This window comes from Neoarius graeffei, chromosome 16 (genome assembly GCF_027579695.1).
Source record: "Neoarius graeffei isolate fNeoGra1 chromosome 16, fNeoGra1.pri, whole genome shotgun sequence".
NCBI lineage: Eukaryota > Metazoa > Chordata > Actinopteri > Siluriformes > Ariidae > Neoarius > Neoarius graeffei.
The window spans coordinates 19,999,449-20,025,987 of record NC_083584.1 but is presented as its reverse complement, the minus strand read 5'-3'; the positions used below and the strand labels follow the sequence as shown (position 1 = coordinate 20,025,987).

General features: G+C 41.2%; 1 protein-coding gene across 2 annotated transcripts in view; it reads left to right on the top strand.

The window, feature by feature from the left end:
• rapgef5a (Rap guanine nucleotide exchange factor (GEF) 5a) overlaps positions 1 to 25,237 on the top strand; it is a 238,688-nt gene extending 213,451 nt beyond the window's left edge. For both annotated transcript variants that reach the window (XM_060942610.1, XM_060942609.1), the window contains exons 18-26: positions 2,166 to 2,263; positions 2,481 to 2,603; positions 5,144 to 5,322; positions 6,331 to 6,421; positions 8,183 to 8,233; positions 8,323 to 8,410; positions 8,555 to 8,619; positions 17,436 to 17,490; positions 22,772 to 25,237. In XM_060942610.1, the coding sequence (XP_060798593.1) occupies positions 2,166 to 2,263; positions 2,481 to 2,603; positions 5,144 to 5,322; positions 6,331 to 6,421; positions 8,183 to 8,233; positions 8,323 to 8,410; positions 8,555 to 8,619; positions 17,436 to 17,490; positions 22,772 to 22,890 (869 nt within the window). In that variant the 3' untranslated portion in view covers positions 22,891 to 25,237. The remainder of the gene's footprint in view (positions 1 to 2,165; positions 2,264 to 2,480; positions 2,604 to 5,143; positions 5,323 to 6,330; positions 6,422 to 8,182; positions 8,234 to 8,322; positions 8,411 to 8,554; positions 8,620 to 17,435; positions 17,491 to 22,771) is intronic.
• The last annotated feature ends 1,302 nt before the right edge of the window (positions 25,238 to 26,539 follow it).

Genomic DNA, 26,539 nt, shown 5'->3' with positions numbered 1-26,539 from the left:
GCACCCGGAGGAAACCCACGCGGACACGGGGAGAACATGCAAACTCCGCACAGAAAGGCCCTCGCCGGCCACGGGGCTCGAACCCGGACCTTCTTATTGTGAGGCGACAGCGCTAACCACTACACCACCGTGCCGCCCAATACAATTAATATTATGCAGAATTTAGTTCAGCCTTTTGGTCCGGCCCTCCCCAAAATTTTCTGTTTTTCATGTGGCCCCATGGAAAAAATAATTGCCCACCCCTGGTTTAGAGAGTAAAATTTGGAGTGGGAGCAAAATTACAGAGTAATTGTGTAACAGAGTTGGCTCTGAACTTAGTAAAATAGTACAAGAGTTAATTTCAAGACACACTGAATAGAGTCAAATACCAAAATAAAGTCAAATACCAGATAAATGAAGCTGTTGTAAAAAGCAGTTTTAGAACTGTGTTGGAATGTGTGAAAAAACATGGCCTTACCCATTGTGACTTGACCTGATAGGATTAAGAGTTGGCAGTGGTAGGGGTTTTCACTCTTCTCATTGAATGGAATGGAAATTTTTACCCTTCTCATCGAATACCTCTCCCACTGCCAACCCTTTACCCCAAAACAATAGGACATACATTTTTTGATGGCCAGTTAATTGTCCAAATCAATTGAGCAGATTTAAGTTTTTGTGCTTGATCCATTCCTAAGACTGAACAGAATCACCTCAAGTGACCAAAACGGTTTGTCACACTGGGTAAGGTCATGTTTTTTCACACATTCCAACACAGTTCTAAAACTGCTTTTTACAACATCATCTTTTATCTGTTATTTTTGTAAAGTACAATCATGACATACGTACTACAGAGATATACACTACCGTTCAAAAGTTTGGGGTCACTTTGAAATGTCCTTATTTTTGAAAGAAAAGCACTGTTCTTTTCAATGAAGATCACTTTAAACTAATCAGAAATCCACTCTATACATTGCTAATGTGGTAAATGACTATTCTAGCTGCAAATGTCTGGTTTTTGGTGCAATATCTCCATAGGTGTATAGAGGCCCATTTCCAGCAACTCTCACTCCAGTGTTCTAATGGTACAATGTGTTTGCTCATTGCCTCAGAAGGCTAATGGAGGATTAGAAAACCCTTGTACAATCATGTTAGCACAGCTGAAAACAGTTGAGCTCTTTAGAGAAGCTATAAAACTGACCTTCCTTTGAGCAGATTGAGTTTCTGGAGCATCACATTTGTGGGGTCGATTAAATGCTCAAAATGGCCAGAAAAATGTCTTGACTATATTTTTCCATTCATTTTACAACTTATGGTGGTAAATAAAAGTGTGACTTTTCATGGAAAACACAAAATTGTCTGGGTGACCCCAAACTTTTGAACGGTAGCGTAATTGTAGCCGAACTTGTGCTGAATACAAAAAGTCATATGACTTTGAAAATACTGCTTAGATTTGTTGAAATTGACAACAAAATCAGAGCATGCCAAAATCGTTACAGTGCCAGAAAATACCCTCAGACCTAGGAGGGTTTAAAAAAGATACGTTCTTCCCATCAAATACTTTTATTCCATATTTTGTTGCTTTTTATTTTTTTGGGTTTTGTTTTCAAGTAGAGTTTTTATTTCGTCCTCGGTTGGTTCAGCAAAACCCGCCGCCATTTTGTTTTTCTCTACTCAAGGATATTAGCTGGTATCCTAGTAGTAGAGTAGCCAATCAGAGCACGCGATTGCTCATATCCAGTGAATGTGGATAGAATAATAACGTATATAACAAACAACCAATGAGTTTGAACTTCATGACAGGGTGAATTTACATGATACAGAAACACACACAAATGAATTTAGGTGAAACTAGGATCAGGGAAATGATTCCTGACGGATGAAAATCAACAAACTGATCCATTTGAGAGAGAATTTAAACATGTTGATTTAAATTTAAATTACGATAAAATAATCATTTGTACCTCGTCTTTGTTTCAAGAGGCAGCACATATTTTGGTTTCAGTGCTACTGCTAATGCTCGGACTTTAATATGTGTAGAATTACAGGCCAACTGATATTTCAGATCATTTAAATACCGAGTATTTTAATTTGTAATTGACACTTGACGACCTAAATACTCATACACTCTCATGTCTTGAGCGAATGTTCTGATTTTCGTGGTATTCCTTTCATTGTGTCGATTTTAGAGAAACGTGTCCTTCAGCCTCATGACTGCATTTTCTCCGAGTCTCTGGCTCTTCCCGGGAGACTGATGTCCTGCTGGAGAGACCTGAATGAGATTCTGGTATGTTTAGAAACGCAGTAGCGGATGTTCATGTCGGTGTAAGTTACAAGAAGTCTTTTGCCTGATAAATAGAATTGAACTGTTTTAACTGCAAGTGATACTCGATGATAGATTATTTAAGATACTGATCTCTGAATCAGGTTCTATATTTATAAGGATTTGGCAGCTGAAATGTGTCTCAGAGATTGTTCATTCTCCTTGCTCTGTCTGCCTGAAGCCTCCTCTAACAGACTGCGTGGAATTGGCACAGCGGCCGTCACGTCTCCTCGGAATCAACACGTGGGACGTGTCTGTGGCTCTCACTAACTTCGACTGGAGCCTCTTCAACTCCGTACACGAGGTGAGGTGAAGGATAAGCTGCAAACACCATCAAGTATCGAGAAAACGATTATAGACAGGTGACAAAGGACAAATTTGTAGCTTTGTTATGATATACATGACTCGCAACCACCTGATCAAAATGTGCTACATCACGAGCGTCCGCCATGATGGTGGATATACAGAGCAACTAGGACGCCAGCCGCTGAAAGCGTGTCTGTAAACAATGCTGAATTTTCTCAGTATTACCACGATTTGAACGGTCAAGCGAAGATTCGATACAAAGAGAAGATAGATATGTGTAGTTTTGACCCATATTATTTTAAAAAGTCAGACTTTTCTGAAGATAAGACGCTTCTACTGACCATCGAGTACCCAGATATCACGTTCTATCTGGTTTGGCGGCCGAAGAATCAAATCCGACCTTGGATGAAACAGAGCCCGTTTTCTGAGTGGGTGCCCAGTCTGGATTGTTTCTATCGTATAATTTAGCTGGCGCTCCTAGAAGCGAAACGGTAATACACGTTAAAATTATAACAACGACCGAGTGAACCACAACAAGAGAGAACGCTCATTTTATAGCAGAATTCTAGCAACAAAAAATAAAATTCTTCCATGATATTATCGAGAAAGCTTTTGAATCTCACCTGAGATAAAATGATTACTGCAAACACGAGCCGTTTTGGTTTTAGTCTCTGTTAGATCAGCCCTGCCGATGTTGTTCAGCCGTGCTCGTCTCCTCTCCGTACTAAGCCTCAGAGTTTCCTCGCCCTCTTTCCGAATCACGGACGGAATTCTAAAAAATCGGAACGTGCCACGGTCACGAGGACTGTTGTGACCGCAACCGTATACAGCACAAAGATATGGCAGAGCTAAAAGAACGCTTAAAGCAGTGGAAAAACAAAGAGAGTTACGCACGCATGATTATGTTTTGTATGGAATGTCGCTTGATCCCGCGTTTGTATCTCCACCAACATGGCCGACATCCGGGTTTCTATTTTGCTTTGACGTCACTTGCAAGTCATGGATAGGGGGCATTTATTTATGTATTTGTTCTGGCATGATGTGTGTCCACTTGTCCCATTCGAGTGAAGCGAAATGTCATGGCAAAACAATACTGCTGTTTTAGTGTCTGATCATTAGCTCATCTGACCATAAGGCCGATGAGCTGTTGCCATGGCGTGGCGTCCGTCATCCACAATTCAGTTAAATCGTATCTTCTCCGTCAGTTCTCCACGGATTTCCCTTCCGATTGTTTTGTTTGAAAGAACTCATCACGCCGCACAAAACTTGGTTGTTTTGTCAAATTTTTTTTTTTTTGCTAACAAGTTACTCATCTCATATCATCATCTGTAGCCACTTTATCCTTCTACTGGGTCGCAGGCAAGCTGGAGCCTATCCCAGCTGACTACGGGCGAAAGGCGGGGTACACCCTGGACAAGTCGCCAGGTCATCACAGGGCTGACACATAGACACAGACAACCATTCACACTCGCATTCACACCTACGCTCAATTTAGAGTCACCAGTTAACCTAACCTGCATGTCTTTGGACTGTGGGGGAAATCGGAGCACCCGGAGGAAACCCACGCGGACACGGGGAGAACATGCAAACTCCGCACAGAAAGGCCCTCGCCGGCCACGAACCCGGACCTTCTTGCTGTGAGGCGACAGCGCTAACCACTACACCACCGTGCCGCCATAACGAGTTACTAATTAGGCCAAATTAACAAATTTTTCCAGGCCTTTCACTAGAATTATCTCTCCTCTCTAATTTGTCATCCTATTTCAGTTCTGATCGATGTTTTGGGTTGATCTTCCCTCGAGGACCAAAACTTGGTCATTTGTTTGTCGATTTTCCTGTTGTAAACAATATATTTACAACTTTGTTTATTTTCAGTTAAATCATACAGTATCTCCTGCCTCCCTCAGTTCTCAATGGATTTCAGTTCTGATTGTTTTGTTTGAAATAACTCGACCTTCTGCACAACACTTGCTCATTGTATTGTCCAATTTTTTGCTAACGAACTGCTAATTAGGTCAACGTAACATATTTTCTTCTGACTAGAATTGTATCTCCTCTCTCGCTTATCATGCGACTTCAATTCTGATCGAGGTTTTGGGAACAAAATTTAGTCCTTTGTTGATTTTCCTGTAGTGAACAATTAGTCGTGGAGGTTGGTCCTCTCTCACATCGTCACATTTCAGCTCTGATTGATGTTTTGGTCGTTATGGTTGTTTTGATGGCAGGCCAGATGAGCGACTACGGCCTTAATGTTTTGGTCTTTATCCTATGACCATCCTCTGGGATGACTCCGTCCACATCCACAGGGTACAAGAGCTCAGGGAACATTTTGATGAGGATGAAAACAAATGTAAATCATATGCTATGGCCAAGTTAACAGTGTTCAGACCAACAGTTTCTCCTTTAATTAGTCTCCCATCGTCACTGTGATATCAGCTCACCTGCAGGAGAGGACGTCCACAGGTCTTAGAGCATGTCTGAGTCTGATGATGTCAAAGTTTTGATTTAAAGCAGAATCTCTCATCTGGTCCTCCACAGCAAGAGCTGGTGTACTACACGTTCAGTCGGCAGGCGAGCAGTGGCCACACGGTGGCGCTGGAGCAGCTCCTGCAGCGCTGTAACGAGGTTCAGCAGTGGGTCATGTCCGAGGTCCTGCTGTGTCCTTCACTCGGAAAACGAGTCCAGCTGCTCAAGAAGTTCATCAAGATCGCTGCACAGTAAGAGCCTCGTCTCCTTCACTTACAGCGAGACGGCCTTTCGATTTCATAAAATCGATGAAATTATAGTTCCCTCTGAAATTTGGTCATTGTGATATGTTTATTTCTGCAATATCTCACAAAATATCAGGCTGGGAAGTTATTTAATTTGAGGGGATTCCTGAGCAAATAATGTGCATGAAATCGCAGAGGAAGTCCGTGTGTGTGTGTGTGTGTGTGTGCGTGCACAGGTTTACCTTTGAGCGTGCACTGACAGTTCCATCATTCTGTCGCTAAACGAACAGCTGATCACACCGAGGTGCTCGCTGACCGCCGATATTTATTAGTTTGGTCCTGCATTTCCTTTCCTTCGTATAGAACATAACGTCTTTTCTTCTCGCTTTCCGTTACTGTAGTCGGTCTTTCACGTTTCATTCGCACACTCACGTCCTCCATTTTTCTCTCCTGTTTCAAATGTGTATCCCACAATGCCTTGCGTGAATGGGGAAAGCCTACCACGTGATGCATGACGTAGTATCTTGAATTGGGTCATGGTGAAGCAGGAAAAAATGGCGGAGAATTTAGGGCCACATGGAGATAAAGTCATTAATTGTTCTGTTAAAAAAATAATAAAATTGGAAGTCTGTGATTCGAATTCAGTAGCTTTCGGTCCACTAAACAAAAATAACTGGGTGTCGGGAAAATTCTTTTTATGACCTACACTTGAAAAATCTGAAAGGCGGTCTAGCTTTAATAATAACAACGCACAAACTTTAACATCTATATTTAGAAATAATAAAAGAAAGACGCAAAGATTCAGGTTTGTCTTAAAGCCATAAGTTATTAAAGCTTGTAACAACATCTCAGGAAGAAAAGTTGGTCTTGTTGGTAATAAGTAAATGGGTTTTTTTTAATTATTTTCCTTCAACAGAATAGTCCTTACTTAAAATGTGTGTGTGTGTGTGTGTGTGTGTGTGTGTGTGTGTGTGTGTGTGTGTGTGCGCGCGTGTGTGTGTTTCCCTTCCACAGCTGTAAAGCACAGAGGAATTTGAACTCCTCCTTTGCCATCATTATGGGCCTCAACACAGCAGCAGTGAGTCGACTCAATCAGACCTGGGAGGTAAAAGAACACACACACACACACACACACACACACACCCACACACACCCCTTTTAAAGGGGAACTGAAGGCAAATTTTTCATTATCAAAATTCTATTTCTCATTTTATTAAATATAAGAATGCATTTCTGATCGCTATTTTGTCGCTGCTATAGCAAGTTATGAGTGTTTGAAATATGCTCTGTAATATATCAGTCCATACGTCAAAGCGATGGCTGTAAACGAGATTCGTTGAGACCTGTGCGAGACATCGTAGGACAGAAGTAAAACGTACAGCGGAAATCAAAGTGACCAACATCTGCCAACATTTCTTGTGTCCGAAATCGCTCACTCATTCCCTACTCCCTCATCTCAGCTCATCTCATTATCTCTAGCCGCTTTATCCTGTTCTACAGGGTCGCAGGCAAGCTGGAGCCTATCCCAGCTGACTACGGGCGAAAGGCGGGGTACACCCTGGACAAGTCGCCAGGTCATCACAGGGCTGACACATAGACACAGACAACCATTCACACTCACATTCACACCTACGGTCAATTTAGAGTCACCAGTTAACCTAACCTGCATGTCTTTGGACTGTGGGGGAAACCGGAGCACCCAGAGGAAACCCACGCGGACATGGGGAGAACATGCAAACTCCACACAGAAAGGCCCTCGCTGGCCACGGGGCTCGAACCCGGACCTTCTTGCTGTGAGGCGACAGCGCTAACCACTACACCATCGTGCCACCCCTCCCTACTCCCTATATAGGGAATTACTATATAGAGGACTATATAGTGAGCTCATTGGTAAAATGAAAAAAACTCTTTCGGACACTACTCCATCGCGCTGGTATTTACATCATTACTGTCGCACAATTAAAACGTGCCGGATCAGTCGGCTGGTGGGTTTCAAAATAATAAATACATGCATGTGTTTTTGTGATAAATCCATATTATACTGAGCATATTTCCCACATTAATCAATACAAAGTACCTGCATCTTTCAGTTCTTTTAAATCAAGGCTGACTACTTTCTTCTTTGCCACTGCCTTTTATTCAATCAAATTTGAGACTTTTAATTTGATTTCTTTAGTGCGACCGCAATGCATGATGGGATATATTGCTTTGGTTAGTGACCATCGTTGTACACTGCTTTTCATGATGCATTGTGGGATACTTTGAGTGCACTATATAGGGTGTAAATAATCCTCACTAAGGTTTCGGACAGCACTACAAAATGGCGTCCCCACTATATAGCGCCCTATATAGTGAGTAGGGAGCGATTTCGGACACGGGGTAGTCAAAAGACGCGCGCGCCCTCTTTCGAATGCTGACGTAATCAAGCTTGAAAGTTTGAAAAAAGTAGGCAGTAATCGTCATTTAAACTCGTTTTTGTGCAATATTTCGTTTGGAAAACAGTTTTCAAAATGGCGGCACTGACACCCGGCTGACACTTCACGTTTCGAAGTCTCGCACAAGTCTCGTGAAGATCGCGCGGATAAGCGACACCTGCCGTGGACCAAACGAACTAAATTCAACACGGCTAAAAACCGAATAGGCCGATAAGTATAGTATTTAATCGCAATTAGTTGCCAATACGAGTCACGATATAAGGTTACTAAAACTGAAAATGTAATTAAATAACAATGTTAATTAAGAAATAAAGCAAGTTTAAAAATGACTTCAGTTCTCCTTTATCTCACTAACGCAGGCCTGTTACATTAAACATGGCGCAGTTCTGCTCCAGTTTATTTCCACCTTATTTCATTTCACATTCCTACAGAAAGTTCCTGGAAAATTCAAGAAGCTTTTCTCCGAGCTCGAGTTATTAACTGTAAGTCAAACACACCATACTGACCACATTAACATGCTGTGTTGTGTCGAGGCGGACAGATGGTCTGAACTCTGTGTGCTCTGCTACAGGACCCGTCTCTCAACCACAAGGCCTACAGAGACACCTTCAGGAAGATGAAGCCGCCCAAAATCCCCTTCATGCCTCTGCTGCTTAAAGGTAAGATCTCCGTCTGTCTGCTGTTCTCACGTTTCCACAAACACAGCAAATGATTATTCACGTGAAAACGTGACCATATTTAATCCTTCAAATGTTGGCATCGAATACGTTTAGCTAAGATGTGCACCCTTTTCTTCTCTCCAGACATCACTTTCATTCACGAGGGAAACAAAACATTTCATGATAACCTCGTCAACTTCGAGAAGCTGGTGAGCATCCTGATATCTGTTTGCTTTTTTCATAAATTAAAAAGCCTTTAATAAATCCTTAAAGAGAGCTCTATTTGTGTCCAGGCGTAAATGTCAGTGGCTGATATAACACCAGTGCCAGTTATTCTCCTCTTCCTGGTGTTATTTTTATTTTTAGAAATAAAGGCATTTGTCCAGGAGTGGGTGGAGCAGCACATTAGGGGGTGTGACATTTACGTTCTTGGATTTTAAATCCCACTTTGGTTCAAAAGTTCATGTTATCACATCTCAACAGATCGTTTTAGCACAGTTAGATGTCCAAAGCTGTATTTTCCTGAAGCTTTAAAGCCCAGCTTGGTGGATGTGCCCGATTAACATCAACTGACTTTAATATAAATATAAATAAAACCAAAATACTAAATCCGTCTGTCAGTATCCGGCACTACCAGTTAAAATTGTCTCATCTCATCTCATTATCTGTAGCCGCTTTATCCTGTTCTACAGGGTCGCAGGCAAGCGAAAGGCGGGGTACACCCTGGACAAGTCGCCAGGTCATCACAGGGCTGACACATAGACACAGACAACCATTCACATTCACACCTACGGTCAATTTAGAGTCACCAGTTAACCTAACCTGCATGTCTTTGGACTGTGGGGGAAACCGGAGCACCCGGAGGAAACCCACGCGGACACGGGGAGAACATGCAAACTCCGCACAGAAAGGCCCTCGCCGGCCACGGGGCTCGAACCCAGGACCTTCTTGCTGTGAGGCGACAGCGCTAACCACTACACCACCGTGCCGCCCGTGTGAGCGTTTTGTTCATTTAATTAAAAAACATGCTTAGAATAAAAAAAAGTCATTGCCCAAAAATGTAAAATAGTTTCAATTATTAATTACCACATTATATTTGTAATGCTTAATGACAATGCAATACAGCGCCTTGCAAAAGTATGCATCCCCCTTGGTGTTTGTCCTGTTTTGTCGCATTACAAGCTGGAATTAAAATGGATTTTTGGAGGGTTATCACCATTTGATTTACACAACACGCCGACCACTTTAAAGGTGCACATTGTTGTTTTGTTGTGACACAAAAAATAATTAAGATGAAAAAAAAACAGAAATATGGAGTGTGCATAAGTAACCCCCCCCAAAAAAAGTCAATACTTTGTAGAGCCACCTTTTGCGACAATTACAGCTGCAAGTATATTAGCTTAGCACATCTAACCACTGGATTTTTGCCCATTCCTCAAGCCAAAACTGCTCCAACTCCTTCAAGTTAGATGGGTTGTGTTGGTGTACAGCAATCTTCAAGTTATGCCACAGATTCTCAATTGGATTGAGGTCTGGGCTTTGATTAGGCCATTCCAAGACATTTAAATGTTTTTCTTTAAACCACTCCAGTGTAGCTTTAGCAGTATGTTTAAGGTCATTGTCCTGCTGGAGCGTGAACCTTCGTCCCAGTCTCAAACCTCTGGCTGACTCAAACCGGTTTTCCTCCAGAATTGTCCTGTATTTAGTGCCATCCATCTTTCCTTCAGTCCTGACCAGCTTTCCTGTCCCTGTAGATGAAAAACATCCCCACAGCATGATGCTGCCACCACCATGCTTTACTGTAGGGATGGTGTTCTCAGGGTATTGGGTTTGCGCCACACACGGTATTTCCCATGATGGCCAAAAAGATCAATTTTTGTCTCATTTGACCAGAGAATCTTCTTCCATGTGTTTGGGGAGTCTGCACATGCTGTTGAACAAACTCCAAACATGATTTTTTTAAGCAATGACTTTTGTTCTGGCCACTCTTCCATAAAGCCCCGCTCTGTGGAGTGTACGGCTTAAAGTGGTCCTATGGACAGATACTCCCATCTCTGCTGTGGATCTTTCCAGCTCCCTCAACATTATCGTTGGTGTCTTTGTTGCATCTCTGATTAATCCCCTCCTTGCCCGGTCTGTGAGTTTTGGTGGTTGGGGCCGTCTCTTGTCAGGTTTGTAGTGGCGCCATATTCTTTCCATTTTGCTATAATGGATTTAATGGTGCTCTGTGGGATATTCAAAGTTTGGGATATTTTTTATAACCCAACCCTGATCTACACTTCTCCACAACTTTGTCTCTGACCTGTTTGGAGGCTCCTTCGTTCTCATGTTGCTTGCTTAGTAGTGTTGCAGAGTCCGGGTCCTTCCAGAACAGGTTGATTTATACAGACATCATGTGACACTTTGATTGCACACAGGTTAATTAATCAACTAATTATGTGCCTTATGAAGTGAATTGGTTGGACCAGCTCTTATTTAGGGGTTTCATACAAAAGGGGGCGAATACCTATGCACACTCCAGATTTCTGTTTTTTCATCTTAATTATTGTTTGTGTCACAATAAAACAACAATGTGCACCTTTAAAGTTGTAGGCGTGTTGTGTAAATCAAATGGTGCTAACCCTCCAAAAATCCATTTTAATTCCAGCTTGTAATGCGACAAAACAGGACAAACACCAAGGGGGATGAATACTTTTGCAAGGCACTGTAAATTAACATGTTTTAAACACTTTCTATTTCATTGTTTTTTGGTAAAAAACGAACACCATGCGACCTCATCAACTGGATTTAGCAACTACTAATACCTAAATCGGGGACGCATGCTGCAAAGACGCTCTTTGTCCTTTTGCTCTTTAGACTCCTTCTTACGAGTGAGTTCGGGAAAACCACGTCCAGAGACAATGTTCGTTGCTGAAGAGAGTCTCTCAACTCTCTCTTTAGCCCTAAAAGGCAATGTTATCTGGAAACCCACCCCGATTGTTCAGATTGTACTAGGATTCTGAATGAGTGCAGACATCTCATCAGGTCAGTGTGTGGCTGTAGTAGAAACAAACCACAAATATAGCCACAAACGGCAATGAAGAGCCCGAGCACCTCTGGTTCCGTGACCTGTCACACGCGGTCATCATACAATGCACACGCATCTGAGGTGTGCGACAAAAGCCTAGGTATCTGATCTGTACACCACCAGTGATGAGTTTTTAGGCACACATTTCCTGTTTGCATGGCTTAACATATACATTTATTCTTGCGCCTTTTCAACATCTTGCAAGAAATCGCAAATCCCTTCGCAATTCAAAATCAGCAACATCTTGATGTGACGTATAGACCCCTTCGCATGTTTGTAAACAAACCGACCGTTGCCAGGATGCGCGCGCAGCCTGGACCCAGAAACAATGGCGCTGCCCATAGACCGGCATTATGAGCTGTCAGATTATGCAAAACAATTGTCGTTACAAGATCGAGAATGCTACATAAATAAGTTAACTCTAACAAGTGGACATCGCCTACCGGATCCGTATTTAATTAAAGAGTGGACGGACGATGTTAGTAAGTTCCCTGGTATACAATGGCCAGATATATACTCGTACCTTATTGACGAGACTTCAGTGTACACCCACGAAAAACTTCGTGCCTACAAGTCTTTAGACGCATATGATTGTTACGTGCGGGCATGTACAACTTGATTAACAATGGGACATTCATATTCATTTTGTTTTAATCAAATTATGCCAGTGATGTGATGGCAATGTGGCTTTAGCTACAACAGCAAATACCAACACTAAACAGCAATTTGCAGGAGGTAATGGCATGAAAGGAATGATAGTGTAAAGAGTGCAGTGAAGAGAAATCAGAGCTGCGTAAAAAGCGAGAGGCAGAGAGCAGAAATGAAACTGACGGGGCGGGAGCTAGGTTAGAGCAGTCAACGTAAGTTGGCATTTAGAGTGAGGGCACACAATTTCACCTTTCCATCCTTGCTTTAAAATTGTGATTTTCGGCATACACAAATAATAATGGCACAAAATCTGGACTGCTTGAGTCAAGCGAGACCTCTCCTACAAACAAAATTGCATGCAAAGCTAAGTTAACATGCTAACAATATTCATTACATCGTGTAACTATGACCCAGCTAATCAGACAAACGTTACCAAAGTATTTTGCTCCATCAATAAACGAAGACTAGAAAGAATAAAAAAGAAAGATTTAATAAATAGCCTGATCTTACCTGTGATGAAGTGGGCGCTGCAAACCCGCGCATTTTTGATAGTGCTTTCATCCCAGTCTACACGTTTGATGGCTTGTAGTCATAGACGTCGGCGATTTTTTTGGAATGGGTGAGATCCTGCTGGAATTCTGAACATTTTAACCCCATCACTGCTACGATTCTGACACCCGACAACACAACAACTAGGCATTTCTGAGTCTTTTTTGGGTCCAGGCTGCGCGCGCAATTTCCGCTTACGTATGAATGACGTTTACTGCGAAGGGGTCTATAGTAAATCTAGCATGAATACAACAAACTGCCTAGGAGGAGAATGTCAAAGTGTAACACAAAACCAAAAAATAACTCACTTCCTGTTGAGTATTGCTCATTACAATTTTGAGTATGAGCATGTACGTTACAATTTTGTTTGTCTTGGGACACCCCACACACCTACCAAATTTGATATGTTCCATTCCGTCCATTATCATAATCGCTTATCCTGTGCAGGGTCGCGGTCCACCAGTTAGCCTAACCTGCCTGTCTTTGGACTGTAGGGGAAACCGGAGCACCCAGAGGAAACCCATGCAGACACGGGGAGAACATGCAAACTCCACACAGAAAGGCCCCCGTCAGCCACTGGGCTCGAACCCAGAACCTTCTTGCTGTGAGGCGACAGTGCGAACCACTACACCACCGTGCCACCCCAAATTTGATATGGATAGGTGAAACTATACACTGGGCAAAAGTCTCGATGACATGTGGTGACACTCTGGAGCCCCTGGACCCACCCAGGGCCAAGCTTCTGTCTCTGAGTAGCGGTAGCCAGGACTGATGTGTGTACCAAATTTCATGAGTTTTTGCCCATGGGAACCACCTCAAAAATGGTCAAGTCTTGAAGAAAAAGAATAATAATAAGAAGCGAGTTAAAAATAATAATAAGAATCCTTAGAAAAACAATAGGGCCTTGCGCACCTCTGGTGTTCTGGCCATAAATAACATGAAACTGAGGCCCTGTCCACACGGCAACGGATTCAGGTGACTCCGATACAATTGCTTATCGTTTAGGCCTGGCGTCCACACGGCACCGGCGTTTTGGGTGCCCAAAACGCAATCTTTTTGAGAACGGGTTCCAGAGTGGAAAGATCTGGCAACGTTGCCATTGTGAAGTCGTCTGGATGAGTAAAACGGATTTGTTTACGATGACGTCACAACCACATGACTGTGAGTGCTTCACGCCGGGTAGAAGTGTAACGAATATCACCAGGAAAAAGCCTTACAGAGCACTAGTGAGAGTGAAACACGAGCTTGGATATTATTATTATTATTATTATTATTATGTTCAGTGTTAGTTCACAGTAGTAATGCAAGAAGCAGAATAGTGACAGTAATAGTGAAGCAAAAACATGCAATTGTACAAACACTGCAGCTCTACAGCAAAATATTCATTTATGAAATGGTCTGATTCTTAACACCAGTAGTGCCAATGATCTCATTGCGATGCGATGCGAGTTGTCAACAAATCCTATAACTTGGTTCATGAAACGCGCTTACAAAATATTTTCACTGTGAATATTTATTGTGTAATGGTGCAAAGTGAGAGAGAGAGAGAGAATAGCCCTTAGGGCAGAGTCAATCCCACCAGCAAAACTAGGGGGAAAAAAGAGCGATCTCACCTCTTCAGATGATGGTTTAAGTCCTAGAATACATTCCTCAAAAAAGCAAATTAATCCATCAACGTGTATATCATTCAATTTTTTCCGGACCATTAAAGACGCCGCCTTCCGCGTACGTCATCCTCGCCGCCATATTGGAAAGGTCAAAGTGGAGAATAAAGATTAGCTGCGTTTAACTATACCAACAGGTTTACCGTCCAAACGAGATCACATGGGATTACCTTTCACAGGTGAGAAACAACAAATTAATCCATCAACGTGTAGTATTCAATTTATTCCGGACCATTAAAGACGCCGGCTTCCGCATACGTCATCCTCGCCGCCATATTGGAAAGGTCAAAGCGGAGAATAAAGATTAGCTGCGTTTAACTGTACCAACAGGTTTACCGTCCAAATGAGATCACATGGGATTACCTTACAGGTGAGACTGGAAAAATACTTTTCATTGTATTTGGTCATTATAATGTAATTTTCCGAACAGATTTTCCTGACTTTGTGGCTAATATGAAGTCTCGCGCATAATAGTTTATGCGCATGCATCCCTACTTCTTCTATTCCCATATGAAAAAGAACAGTAAAGAACTTATAAGAGTTTACCACTGTCTTAGTAGTAAATCCTTATAAATATAAGGATAAATCCTTATAAGGATTTATAAATAAATATATATGCCATGTATGATTTACTCCTGAAAGTGGCCCATTTTGCATTTTCCTCATACAAATTTTTTATGAAAATCTAGTATGTATGAAGTGAACATTGTGCATGGTTTTTACAGATAATGTGTATGATGAATTACACCGTCTTTGTATGCTTCACGTAATGTTTGTAGTTTTAAATTATATTTTACAGTTTAAAATGTATATGCCTTTTATATGTAAATCCACATATGTTTGTGTTGGATTTACATATAAAAGGCATATACATTTTAAACTGTAAAATATAATTTAAAACTACAAACATTACGTGAAGCATACAAAGACGGTGTAATTCATCATACACATTATCTGTAAAAACCATGCACAATGTTCACTTCATACATACTAGATTTTCATAAAAAATTTGTATGAGGAAAATGCAAAATGGGCCACTTTCAGGAGTAAATCATACATGGCATATATATTTATAAATCCTTATAAGGATTTACTACTAAGACAGTGGTAAACTCTTATAAGTTCTTTACTGTTATTTTTCGTATGGGTTGTTCTGGTGTCTCCGAAGGGACCGTCTTACAGCGCCCCTAGAGGTGTGGCATGTGTATTGCATCGTTTTCAGCAAGCGTTGCGTTGCCATATGGACCCGATATTTTACTGATTGTTGCCCATTTGGACGCGATATATTTTTAAATAACATCTCGTTGCCGTTGTCGTGTGGATGTAGCCTGAGTCTCATTTACAGCCAGAAACTAATCACTAATATTTAAGCATTAAAATAGTGACCATTGTCATTCAGCAATGTTCGGTGCTTATCCAGATGTTATGTAAGAAAGGAATTTGATGTACCATAAATTGGGCTATCACAAATATTAGTTGAATATCCCTGCTTTAGTCTTCAGTGTAATGCCTTACTGTTGTATTGTGTTATGATGAAAATAGGGGCGGCACGGTGGTGTAGTGGCTAGCACTGTTGCCTCACAGCAAGAAGGTACTGGGTTCGAGCCCAGTGGTTGATGAAGGCCTTTCTGTGTGGAGTCTGCATGTTCTCCCCGTGTCCGCGTGGGTTTCCTCCGGGTGCTCCGGTTTCCCCCACAGTCCAAAGACATGCAGGTTAGATTAATTGGTGGCTCTAGATTGACCGTAGGTATGAATGCGAGTGTGAATGGTTGTTTATCTCTATGTGTCAGCCCGGCGATGACCTGGTGACTTGTCCAGGGTGTACCCCGCCTTTCGCCCATAGTCAGCTGGGATAGGCTCCAGCTTAGTCTGGCTAACGCGACTGCAAAGCTCTACGAGCTATTGGTCTGGCCAAGATATTAAGCCCAACCGTTTCCCAGAGCCCGTGGTTGACCCGCCTCCCTGAAATGCCTCAGTTTGTTACTGGTTGAAGCCAGAAAAGGCTGTGACGAAGCTTAAACCAATCACATCACTCTTTCCTCTGACGTATGTGACGCGACGGGGCTAACTGGTAGATTAAACTCTTACCGAAGCCGGTCGGGAGCAAGGCGAAAACGTCCTCCTTTCAATAAATACCTCCAGGGCTGCTCTTTGCTCCGTTTTCAATGAGAACTTCCCGTTGAATGCTTTCAATACAGCATGATTCTGTAAACAATCTATGGCTTCCGGTCGCAGTTCTACTACGTCACTGCCTTGAACATGCCTCTACCCAGGGCCGTTGGAGATGCTCAAATTTGATTGGCTTCCGATTTTTCCGGAGCTTGGAAGAGCTGTAGATAGCTTGCCTGGCCAGACTAAGCTCGCAACAGGCCCTCGTGTTGCGTCATGCTTAGGATGGGCGGGCCCAGGCTAGCTCCAGCTTGCCCGCGGCCCTGCACAGGATAAGCAGTTATGGATAATGGATGGATGGATGAAAAAGAGGGCTGTGATACCCCTTTTCCTCGAAGGCAGCTTGAGAGCCAGATGAGCTTGCGCCTCATCTCGAACCACTTCTTTATGTATTGAAAGCCAAAGAACTGGCTCTCAGCTAAGAAAACTGGTTCGAGAGTGGCACCAACTCTTTGCTAGTCTAGAACCAAGAACCACTTACATGAGGGGCTGGAGGTGGGACTACTGTCACCAACAACCTCAACTATCAGTTTGTGACCACCATTTAAAAAAAAAAAACAGAACTAGTGTAGCATCTAGTCTGCCTAATCCGAAGAAGAAAATTAAAGCTTTGGATTGGATGAAGCAGCAGTGGTTTGTGGAGAAGACAAACTGGGAAAGCAGAGATGTTTACAGATGTATACAGTGATTCCATGATGTGATTCTATGGTGACTCTGTCATATGGAAAAGCAACCTGTTCTTAGAAGATTCACAATTTGAACCAACTCCAAACCAGCACTAGAACCAACCCCTAGTTTGCGTTAGTGGAAAGGGGATCAGTTGTAGGAAGCACTTTATGAAACCACAGCCGTTGACTGATAGCTTGCTACAATTGGAGCAAAATTTGTTGTGTGTCTACGCGTCTCATTGTTTCCTCCCCTCTTTCAGCACATGATTGCAGACACCGTCCGTCACATACGCCACTGTCAGACTGAACAAACCGGTGAGTCTCCTGCTTTTGGGCTAAATGGCTATGATCTGCTGTAAACAACACCCTTTGCTTCTTTACTATAGTATTTTGAAATATGGAGTGAATTTTATTCACCTTTTAGCTGCAGCTGGGGAAAAGGTGGATAAGTCTATTAAAGGAAAACTGTTTTTCAACACTAACCTTTATATACTATAGTGTACAGTCAACTCCGGAATTGGTGGCACGCTTGGTAAAGATGGGTACCCTTATCGAAAAGAAGTATACTTCAAGTTCATTTTATTAAGTATACTTAAGTAAAGTATATTTCCTTAAGTATACTTTTGTGTACCAAGTATACTGATATCAATTCAATGTAGTTACGGTATACTTGTAAGTAAACTAATCTAATACTTCTTTTGGCCCACTTTTAGTTTATAAAAAGTATACTTTAAGTCTAAGAGAAGTAAACTTTGAGCGTACAACTAGTATTTTCTATTTTGTACTGCAAGTATACCACAAGTAAACTTATATACTAATAGTTTACTAGTTCTATACTTGTAGTTCATGCTTTAATTTACAAAAGCATACTTCATGGTATACTGGAAATATACTATGAGTTTACTTGTTTTATACTTCTAGTCCACTTTTTAGTTTACTAAAATATACTTTGTAGTCTACTGGAAATATACTATTGGTTTACTCGTTGCACACTTCTCGTCCACTTTTTAGTTTATAAAAGTATACTTTACAGCATATTGGAAATACTGTATACTATTAGTTACTGGTTATATACATCTAGTCCACTTTTTAGTTTTGAAGTACAGTGGTGCTTGAAAGTTTGTGAACCCTTTAGAATTTTCTATATTTCTGCACAAATATGACCTAAAACATCATCAGATTTTCATACAAGTCCTAAAAGTAGATAAAGAGAACCCAGTTAAGCAAATGAGACAAAAATATTATACTTGGTCATTTATTTATTGAGGAAAATGATCCAACATTACATATCTGTGAGTGGCAAAAGTATGTGAACCTTTGCTTTCAGTATCTGGTGTGACCCCCTTGTGCAGCAATAACTGCAACTAAACGTTTGCGGTAACTGTTGATCAGTCCTGCACACCGGCTTGGAGGAATTTTAGCCCATTCCTCCGTACAGAACAGCTTCAACTCTGGGATGTTGGTGGGTTTCCTCATATGAACTGCTCACTTCAGGTCCTTCCACAACATTTCAATTGGATTAAGGCCAGGACTTTGACTTGGCCATTCCAAAACATTAACTTTATTCTTCTTTAACCATTCTTTGGTAGAATGACTTGTGTGCTTAGGGTCGTTGTCTTGCTGCATGACCCACCTTCTCTTGAGATTCAGTTAATGGACAGATGCCCTGACATTTTCCTTTCGAATTCGCTGGTATAATTCAGAATTCATTGTTTCATCAATGATGGCAAGCTGTCCTGGCCCAGATGCAACAAAACAGACCCAAACCATGATACTACCACCACCATGTTTCACAGATGGGATAAGGTTCTTATGCTGGAATGCAGTGTTTTCCTTTCTCCAAACATAACGCTTCTCATTTAAACCAAAAGGTTCTATTTTGGTCTCATCCGTCCACAAAACGTTTTTCCAACAGTCTTTTGGCTTGCCCACATGATCTTTAGCAAACTGCAGATGAGCAGCAATGTTCTTTTTGGAGAGCAGTGGCTTTCTCCTTGCAACCCTGCCATGCACACCGTTGTTGTTCAGTGTTCTCCTGATGGTGGACTCATGAACATTAACATTAGCCAATGTGAGAGAGGCCTTCAGTTGCTTAGAAGTTACCCTGGGGTCTTTTGTGACCTCACCGACTATGACACACCTTGCTCTTGGAATGATCTTTGTTGGTCGACCACTCCTGGGGAGGGTAACAATGGTCTTGAATTTCCTCCATTTGTAGACAATCTGTCTGACTGTGGATTGGTGGAGTCCAAACTCTATAGAGAGGGTTTTGTAACCTTTTCCAGCCTGATGAGCATCAACAACGCTTTTTCTGAGGTCCTCAGAAATCTCCTTTGTTCGTACCATGATACACTTCCACAAACATGTGTTGTGAAGATCAGACTTTGATAGATCCCTGTTCTTTAAATAAAACAGGGTGCCCACTCACACCTGATTGTCATCCCATTGATTGAAAACACCTGACTCTAATTTCACCTTCAAATTAACTGCTAATCCTAGAGGTTCACATACTTTTGCCACTCACAGATATGTAATGTTGGATCATTTTCCTCAATAAATAAATGACCAAGTATAATATTTTTGTCTCATTTGTTTAACTGGGTTCTCTTTATCTACTTTTAGGATTTGTGTGAAAATCTGATGATGTTTTAGGTCATATTTATGCAGAAATATAGAAAATTCTAAAGGGTTCACAAACTTTCAAGCACCACTGTATACTGCAATTACCCTTCTACATATACTATTAGTTTTCTAGCCCTAACCCTTACCTCATGCACACTACCAGTAGACAACTTAAGTGTTTTGTTAAAACATGCTGCCGTATATCACAAAGAAGCCAATATGTGTGAAAAAAGCAGTATTTTATAGGCTACTATCAAAAGGATAAGCACAGCTACAGGGCAAGTACACTTAAACATAAGGCACAAATATTGTAATACTTTATTACACTTTTGTTAAGTATATCTTAATCAAAAGTTTAAGTATAAGATTAATATACTTAGACTTTTCTGTATACTTTTCAGTATAAGCCAAGTAAACTTATGTATAACTTTATTAAGTATAAGTAGATAAAAAGTAAACTAAAAACATACTCTTATTTTTAGTTTCAAAGAAGTATACTAGAAGCACACTTGAATAAACTTCTCTTTTGTAAGGGTAGAGCAATATTGTTATATAGTACAAGGTGTTTCAAAAAATTTGATATTATTTGAGATGTAAATATTCCAGAAACTATATAGCCTAGGCAAATGAAACTAAACAGGCTTAATGTTGAGCAATATAAGATTTATTCCTCAAATTCTGAACGAGAAATTCAAAGGTATGTGGATTCCATGAACAATTTCACAAATTTTCAATATGCACGCCTAACCCTAACCCTAACCCAGCCTTCCTCTTTGAGCTTTTTGTGCCGTGTCCAAATCTGCATTGCAGTTGGTGCATTTTTAGAGAATTCTCTCATAAATGCACGCTGCACAGACTTGTTCGACTGCGTTCGAGCGCATGCTAACACACAAAACACCTTTTCTTTTCCAGTGAATGGCATTTCTATACCTAAAAAGATAAAAACAAAAAACATTAAACATAAAATTTTGACCTGTTTCCACACATGCTGTTCAAATTTGAGGTCAGTTGAACGAGAACTAGCAAAGTTATTAGATTGTGAAATGATATCAAAGATTTTGAAACACCCTGTATTCCCATAATGAGAAATATTAAATATTTACTTTCTTTTATTCATGATGTCTTACTTACTAAGATTTATTATTATTATTATTATTATTATTTTTGCAGTATAAGTTTAAATGCTAATGTATTTATTTGACGGTTATTTCCGAAAATGACTAATAGAATATTTCTGCAGTATCTTTCATAATATCGAAAGAATTTATACAGTTGTGGTCAGAAGTTTACATACAGTGACATGAATGTCATCTTGGATATGAAGGTCATAGCAATATTTGGTCTTTCAGTAATTTCTTTGAACTGTTCTTTTTCTGTGGCAGAATGATTGTACAGCATACATCTTTAATTTAAAAATAAAACACTAGAATTTGGTGCACAAGTTTTAATTTTCTTTGGGTTTTCTGAAATCAACACAGGGTCAAAATTATACATACATGCGCTCACTTAGATGATTAATTCAGAGGTGCTGAAACTTCCAAAATGTCTCTTATCTTGCCAAGGCCGAGGTCTCTTAACTTCCTGTTCGTGATCATGATTGACTACAGCTGGTAGCTTCTCTGTGCCTTCATAAAAAGGGTTTGTTTACAGCACTCATTGGATTGACCAACAACACAGTAAAATGGGAAAGTCCAAGGAGCTCAGTGCAGACCTGAGAAAGAGGATTGCAGATATACACAACTCCCGAATGTCCCTTGAAACCATTTCTAAACAACTGCAAATTCCAAGATCAGTTCAAACAATTGTATCCAAGTTATTGTGAGGTGCAGTCACTTTGCCAAGCCACTTTGCTTCAAGAAAACCCAAACTGTCACCCTCAGCTGAAAGGAAATTGGTTTGGATGGTCATGAACAACCTGGGAACCACCATGGCACAGCCCTGCCATGAACTGGAAGCTGATGGATCACTGTCTACAGTTCAGATCACCATGGACTAAGAGGCTGCTATCCAAGATATAACCCCCTGCTCCAAAATTAACACATTCAAGCTTAACTAAAGTTTGAAGCTGACCACACGGACAAAGAAAAAGCCTTCTGGAGGAAAGCTGTATGGTCATATGAGACAAAGATTGAGTTGTCTGGCCACAATGACCACCATGTACAGAGGGACACTGTACCAGCTGCTGGTGGTGGTAGGATCATCACGCTCTGGGGCTGTTTTGCCGACAGTGGAACTGGTTCATTGCACAAAGTGGATGGAATAATGAAGAAGGAGGACTACCTTAGAGTTCTTCAGCATGAACCATCAGAAACTTGAACATGACTTGGGAGTTACAACAGGACAGTGAACCCAAACATGCATCAGAGCTGGTTGTGGAGGATAAAGTAGGCTAACATTAAGCTTAAAACAAGTCCTGTCTTCAACCCTATTGAAAATATATGGACCGTGCTTATAAGTCAAGTCCATGCCAAGGAAAAAAAATGTAATTGAACTCTACCAATTCTACCCTGAAGAGTCGTGAAATATCCAACCAGAATTCTGCCAGAAGCTTGTTCATGGTAAACAATGTTTGGTCAAGGTGAATCTTGTGAAGAGACATTTTACCCAAATATTAGGTGTGCTGTATGTCTATTTTTGATCCTGTATGTATAATTTTGACCCTGTGTTGATTTCAGAAAACCCAAAGAAAATTTAAACTTGTGCACCAAATTCTAGTGGGTTTTTTTTTAATTAAAGCTGTATGCTGTACAATCATTCTGCCACAGAAAAAACAGTTCAAAGAAATGACTGAAAGCCCAAATATTGCCATGACCTTCATATCCAAGATGACATTCATGTCACTGTATGTAAATTTCTGACCACAACTGTAGCTACATGTGGTCTGAAGCAACAAATTGATTTGTCGTAACAACTCAAAGTGAAAATACAGTATATTTGATCATCAGTGTTCTGATCCGTTTCTGGCTTTTCCCAGGAAGCGAAGTTGCCCAGAGCGACAACGCGGACGTGAGATCCAGCGTGCACTACCTTCACATTATTGACAATCAGCAGACTCTGTTTGAGCTGTCGCACAGACTGGAGCCCAGGGCGTAACACCGCGTCCTGCTGGATGTTCACGAGAAACGCGGCAGCATCTTCGTACTCACGCGTGCGCTAAGTCTTTCTTTTGTCTTCGTAAACAGATTCTCACAAAGGGAGAATTCACGTCAAATTCCTCAGCGCTGACTGAACAAACCGTCTCGTTTTGGTGGCATGCGTTCGTTTGTCCACTAGATGGAGAGGTTGAGCCTCTTCATGAATAAATACCAATAGGAGTGAGATTAGGATCCTGTGGTGTTTATAATGCCTCCGTATATTGTCTCCTCCGAGTCGATATGTGGACGAGCCAAATGACACAACGTCAGACGTATGAAGATTTTTGAAGTTGCTACTTTTTCAATGTTGTTCTACAGCACATCTGGTTTCCTGGAGCTCCACACCGGAGTGTACTGTGCTATTATTTTATGTATGTGTCAACTATATTACAGTTGAGAAGTAATATCGGGATACGACCCAGGTGTTTGAGTCATCACGTGAGTTTTCAGGGACGTGCCTGAGATCCAGGCCTCGATGCTGGGCGATAAAGCAGGACAGAGATGAGCATGTGCTACGTCTGGACCCAGAGATGTCAAATCAATGCTTAATACAGACTTTGTAATTATAAATATCGTCAGTCGTTGTGATATTTGTTTGAATCTTTCCAGCAGAAGTGGTTTTAGGCCTGCTTCTGTAACACAGTATTAATATTGGAAACATGGTTCTTTTTCTTTCGTGCAATGCTTCAGACTCCTGATGCAGTCATTAACAGAGTGCAGTGTTTGTTTCTCGCTTCACATGAGCCATCAGGTGTACTTTTCCTGATGCCACATTGGACCATATCGATTTAAGCAGTAGGCTATTTAAATTTCAGGGTTTTTTTTGTTTTAGTTCGTTTGTTTGTTCGTTTTTGAAAGTTGCATGCATGCACATAATGTAATTGCACTTATTATAACTTTGTTTTTACAGTAATATTGTATAAAAGTTTATAAATGTACAAGTTTATCGTGAGGCATCTGAATATGTAATCGATTTCTGTGCCAAATATTATTATGGGAGAGTGAATTCATATTTAACATAAAAAATTGTGAAACCTTAGCCTTATGTGCTAAGATTTTGAAGAAAAAAAAGTTCAGACGATGTTCATTTATCCTTTGGTTGTAAAGTTTAGTAAAAAGGGTTAGAAAAAATCCACCTTTTGGTGAAGTCACTTCATCTCACACTGAAAAAAAGAGAAAAATCCAACCTTTAATTGAAATGAAATTTATTCAGAGAAAAACAAATCCCTCATTAAGAAATATATCTTCAACAAAAACGTATGTGCACTATATAAATGACCAGGTATAATATTTTTTCTCATTTCTTTAACTGGGTTCTCTTTATCTACTTTTTGGACTTGTGTGAAACTGATGATGTTTTAGGTCATATTTATGCAGAAACAGAAAATCTAAAGGGTTCACAAACTTTCAATCACCACTGTATCTTTGTGCATATATATATATATATATATATATATATATATCATCTCATTATCTGTAGCCGCTTTATCCTGTTCTACAGGGTCGCAGGCAAGCTGGAGCCTATCCCAGCTGACTACGGACGAAAGGCGGGGTACACCCTGGACAAGTCGCCAGGTCATCACAGGGCTGACACATAGACACAGACAACCATTCACACTCACATTCACACCTACGGGCAATTTAGAGCCACCAGTTAACCTAACCTGCATGTCTTTGGACTGTGGGGGAAACCGGAGCACCCGGAGGAAACCCACGCGGACACGGGGAGAACATGCAAACTCTGCACAGAAAGGCCCTCGCCGGCCATGGGGCTCGAACCCGGACCTTCTTGCTGTGAGGCGACAGCACTAACCACTACACCACCGTGCCGCCCATATATATATATACATACACACACATATATACAGTATATATAAAATTTAACAGATATTCCACGAAATCAAATCGTACATGAGCTGATAGCCGACGAGGCACGTAGCACCGACTCGGCTATAAGCCATATATGACTCAGTTTTGTGGAATAACTGTTTTATTCTATCCACAGTCACTGGATTTTGAGAAACAGAGCATTTTTATTTTTTGCAAATTCAATAAATAAAAACTTTACACAAAATCTCATCTCATCTCATTATCTGTAGCCGCTTTATCCTGTTCTACAGGGTCGTAGGCAGGCTGGAGACTATCCCAGCTGACTACGGGCGAAAGGCGGGGTACACCCTGGACAAGTCGCCAGGTCATCACAGGGCTGACACAGAGACACAGACAACCATTCACACTCACATTCACACCTACGGTCAATTTAGAGTCACCAGTTAACCTAACCTGCATGTCTTTGGACTGTGGGGGAAACCGGAGCACCCGGAGGAAACCCACGCGGACACGGGGAGAACATGCAAACTCCGCACAGAAAGGCCCTCGCCGGCCACGGGGATCGAACCGGGACCTTCTTGCTGTGAAGCGACAGCGCTAACCACTACACCACCGTGCCGCCCACTTTACACAAAATCTCATTCATCTCATTATCTCTAGCTGCTTTATCCTTCTACAGGGTCGCAGGCAAGCTGGAGCCTATCCCAGCTGACTACGGACGAAAGGCGGGGTACACCCTGGACAAGTCGCCAGGTCATCACAGGGCTGACACATAGACACAGACAACCATTCACACTCACATTCACACCTACGGTCAATTTAGAGTCACCAGTTAACCTAACCTGCATGTCTTTGGACTGTGGGGGAAACCGGAGCACCCGGAGGAAACCCATGCGGACACGGGGAGAACATGCAAACTCCGCACAGAAAGGCCCTCGCCGGCCACGGGGCTCGAACCCGGACCTTCTTGCTGTGAGGCGACAGAGCTAACCACTACACCACCATGCCGCCCACTTTACACAAAATGTCCAACGAAATAATTTCTGCTTAGAATGTAAACATACCGGCGAAATGACAGGAGCAATTTGTGAAAAATGCTATAATAATAATTCTTAAAAAAAAAAAGATACGTTCTGACCATCAAATATTTTCATTCCATATTTTGTTGCTTTTGTTTTTGTATTTTTTTGGGGGTGTTTTGTTTTTAAAGATAGTTTTTATTTCGTCCTCGGATGGTTCAGCAACATGCTTCGCCATTTTCTTTTCTTCTTTTTTTTGGTGGTTAACCAACTTAAAAGTGCATGACAGCCACCAACTGGGCTGGGGTGTGGAACAGGAGATATTGGGGGACTATATTTTTTTATTTAGCTATTTCTGTTTCTTTTAAATAATGACTTGATGTGTGCCACCATTTTCTTTTTCTCTACTTATGGTATATGAGCTGATATCCTCGTAGTAGAGTAGCCAATCAGAGCGCACATTTGCTCATATCCAGTGAATGTGGATATATATACAGTACTGTGCAAAAGTCTGAGGCACATGCAATGAAAATACTTCAAAAATAATGAAATTCTTATGTTTCTACATTAAAAAAAATATTAGATCAGTAAACAGACCCTTTGCTCGAGAAAAAAATAGTAGTCTCAGGTCCAGCGAGTGCAGTTTGATAAGGAAATGAGCTGTAGGTTTTACTGAGCATCTTCCAGAACCAGCCACAGTTCTTCTGGACACTTTGACTGTCACACTCGCTTCTTCATTTTGCACCAAAACCCAGCAGC